General features: G+C 56.9%; 1 protein-coding gene across 2 annotated transcripts; it reads left to right on the top strand.

Moving 5' to 3' along the window:
- The first annotated feature begins 310 nt into the window (after positions 1-310).
- LOC124666509 (F-box protein At1g67340-like) lies at positions 311-2,129 on the top strand. 2 transcript variants are annotated; one of them, XM_047203859.1, is made up of 4 exons: positions 311-628; positions 826-988; positions 1,076-1,564; positions 1,628-2,129. In XM_047203859.1, the coding sequence occupies exons 1-4, from the start codon at positions 387-389 to the stop codon at positions 1,865-1,867; spliced, it is 1,134 nt and encodes a 377-aa protein (XP_047059815.1). In that variant the 5' UTR covers positions 311-386; the 3' UTR covers positions 1,868-2,129. The 2 variants fall into 2 exon arrangements, with proteins under 2 accessions (XP_047059815.1, XP_047059814.1); XM_047203858.1 differs by having other exon boundaries at positions 1,076-2,129.
- The last annotated feature ends 1,204 nt before the right edge of the window (positions 2,130-3,333 follow it).

Below are 3,333 nucleotides of genomic sequence, written 5' to 3'. Positions count from 1 at the left end.
TAATAATGTCCTTATTTTCCGCAGGCTTTCAGCAAGGCTGGCGTTTGAAAAGCCCTGCGAGCATTCATGCTCCTCCACTGCCGTTGCAAGCAATTGCATTCATGCCTCAGACTATCCTACTGCCAGTAGGACCGGCAGGAATGGAGGAGATAAAAAGTTAAAGTGAAAACGGATAAAACCACGACTCGTTTACTTACAGCGGGTCCCACGCTAGCTCTCACAAGGTCACGCGCCGCTCGTGTATAAAAAGCCCCATCCTTGCTGCTATCCTCTTTACGCACCATCTCCACCACCGCTTCTCCCCGTCCCGACCGCGCGCGCGCCCGTTTCCTCTCCGCCGGAGACCATCCCACACTCTCGCGACGGCTCGTCCGGCGAAGACTGCCATGAGGACCAGGAGCGGCTCTCTCTATCTCGGCGGTGGCCGCGAGCACGCTCTGGTTGCTGGGCATAAAAGGAAGAGGTCTCCCGCCGCCGCCGCCGGCGATTGCTGTGGTGGGCGAGTGAAGCGGCAGGCTGGGGGACCGGACTTCCTGGACGGGATACCGGATGACCTCGTGCTTACTATCCTCTCGAAGGTCGCCGCCACCGCCTCCTCGCCGGCCGACCTCCTCTCTGTCCACCTAACGTACGCCGCTGCCCCTCCTCCGTTTATTCATCGCCCGAACGCCTCTCTACCTTCTTCCTCAAGTTGCAACCGCTCCGTTCTCCTCTCGTGTTCCTTCTGAACACTTGGGGGCGCGGCGCTGCAAAAACGGAAGGAGCAAAGGATTGGGATTAATTCAGACACGCCACTGACAGCGTTCTCATTTTTTGATGTTTCAGTTGCAAGAGGCTCAACGGGCTTGGCCAGCAGGACATGGTATTTGCCAAGGCCTCGCCGGCGTCGCTGGCCGTGAAGGCGGCCGCGTGGTCGGAGCCCGTGCAGCGCTACCTCAAGCGCTGCGCCGACGCCGGCAACCTCGAGGCCTGCTACATTTTGGGCATGGTACGAGCCGACGATGAAACCTCGATTGTTGAACATACTGCATGCATGCCGAGAACAAGTGCTGATGAGCGTTTTTCATATGTGCAGATTCGGTTCTACTGCCTGGGCAGCCGGAGCGGCGGCGCGGCGCTGCTGGCGAAAGCAGCCGTCGGCGGCCACTCCGCCGCGCTGTACTCACTGGCGGTCATCCAGTTCAACGGCAGCGGCGGCGCCAAGTCGGACCGCGACCTCCGCGCGGGGGCCGCCCTCTGCGCGCGCTCCGCCGCGCTGGGCCACGTGGACGCGCTCCGGGAGCTCGGGCACTGCCTCCAGGACGGCTACGGCGTGCGGCGCGACCCGGCCGAGGGCCGGCGCCTGCTCGTGGCCGCCAACGCGCGCGAGCTCTCCTTGGCGCTGGCCGCCGCGGCGGCCAGCGCGCCCCACTCCTTCGCGTCGGCCCTCCCGCTCGGCGCCGTGGCCGCGGGCGTGGGCGGCGCAGCGGGATGCCCCCTGCTGTCGGACTTCGGGTGGAGCCTGCCCGAGGCGGAGCCCCACACGGCGAACCAGTTCATGTCCGACTGGTGGGCGTCGCGCGGGGTCCAGGCGTGCGCAAAGAAGCAGCAAGCCGCTCCCGCGCCCGCCCCAGTGGGCGGCGCCGAGGCGAGCGGCGACGGCGACGGCGAGCTGCGGCTGTGCTCCCACATGCGGTGCGGGCGCAAGGAGACGCGGCGGCACGAGTTCCGGCGCTGCTCCGTGTGCGGCGCCGCAAACTACTGCTCCCGCGCGTGCCAGGCGCTCGACTGGAAGCGCGCGCACAAGGCGCAGTGCGTGCCCATGGACCGCTGGCTCCTCGCCGCCGCCGCCGGCGACAACAACGCCGCCGCCGCTCCCGCCCAGTGAACCCGACTCAACGGGCAGCACTTGCCGGAGTAGCACAACCGATCCCGCCGGCGCGGTCCACGGCGCAAACCGGTGGACCAGGCGTAGCGGCGGAGGGGGAAAAGAGGAAGCATTTCTGCGTTTTTTTGTGTACTGAAGCCCGTTCCAGTGTCGTCTTGTCAGACGTACGTACTCTACTAGGGAACCGCAGACGAGAGATTCTACCGCGGCCACTTCTTCACTCGGTTCTCTCTCCCTAAATTAAGATGAAAATTTCCGGCCATCTTATTTTCAAACTAATTTAAAACTGGCGTTCTTGTCGCTTTGTGTCTCGGCGTTTTGGATGGATGCTGTACGGGGTTTGTAGTAGTAGAGTACATAGTGTCATAGAGCCAGCACGGACCCCTACGTGCCGAACTCAATCAGATTGTAGAATTGGTGGCCGTGCCGTGGCGCCGTTTCGTGTGGTTTTTGGCTCTCGAGGGTCGGGACAAGTTGGAGCCATCCCTGTGGCCGCTGGTGTTGGACTTTGGGAGGTGGAATCCATGTAGGCTACCGCTAAGAGCAATTCCAATAGTATAGCCAACTGTTGGCTATAACAAGATATCATATCATTTGTAGTCATCATATAGCTAACATGTACAATAGTTGGCTATAAGAATGTAGTACTTTACTAATATATGGCCCACCTTTCACTCTCATAAGCGTGCTCAGGAAGCACGTCAAGTAGCAGCTGCTATTGCATAGTAGCCCACCTCCCTTCTCTCTCCTCTTCTCTCTCCTCCAACTCATCTAAAATATATTATTTAATATCTTATAGTCAGCTGACTGGACTCTATTGTACTTGCTCTAAAGTGACACAAGCTTTTGTTTTTATTTTCCACCTTTTTCTGTTTCCTAGGACTTGGAAACATATCAAACAATACAGCATGATAAGCTATCTGTATACTCCTACTAGCCAGCTTTATTTTTGTATTCTATAGCTCGAATACGCAACGGCCTACAGCTGTGCCTGCGTACTGGAGTACACGTACGGCTGAAAACTGAGAAAATAGGTCACATGATTTTTTTTGGTTTTTATTATTATTCAGAAAGTAGAGTAGAATCATCATTGCCATGATGAACGGGTACCTGAACCTGTTGACCTAGGGTGGCACTGCAACCAGAACACCATCCTAGATTCTCAGCAGCAAACCATTTTTAGAGAAAATTAATACATTATCAGTATTATTACACTGTAATTTTGCAATGGAGACGACAAAAACTACAGTGAGTATTTCGGCGTATTGCGGAGATGCGCTGTGACAGGCTAATCGTGCGAAGGTACGCTGCCGACTGTGTTTACTATGTGAAGAATGTGCGTCGTGCTAGGATTCCCACGACATAGACATGAGCGGTTGTGGTTGCTAGTAAGGCCTCCAACGTGGACGTCAGAGAAAAGAAATACGGAGTAGATCAAAATACTACAGTACAGTATTATTTTCATG

The sequence above is a fragment of the Lolium rigidum genome, chromosome 6 (genome assembly GCF_022539505.1).
Source record: "Lolium rigidum isolate FL_2022 chromosome 6, APGP_CSIRO_Lrig_0.1, whole genome shotgun sequence".
Taxonomy (NCBI): domain Eukaryota; kingdom Viridiplantae; phylum Streptophyta; class Magnoliopsida; order Poales; family Poaceae; genus Lolium; species Lolium rigidum.
Note: the sequence above shows the minus strand (reverse complement) of the source record. Positions and strands in the feature narration are given on the sequence as shown.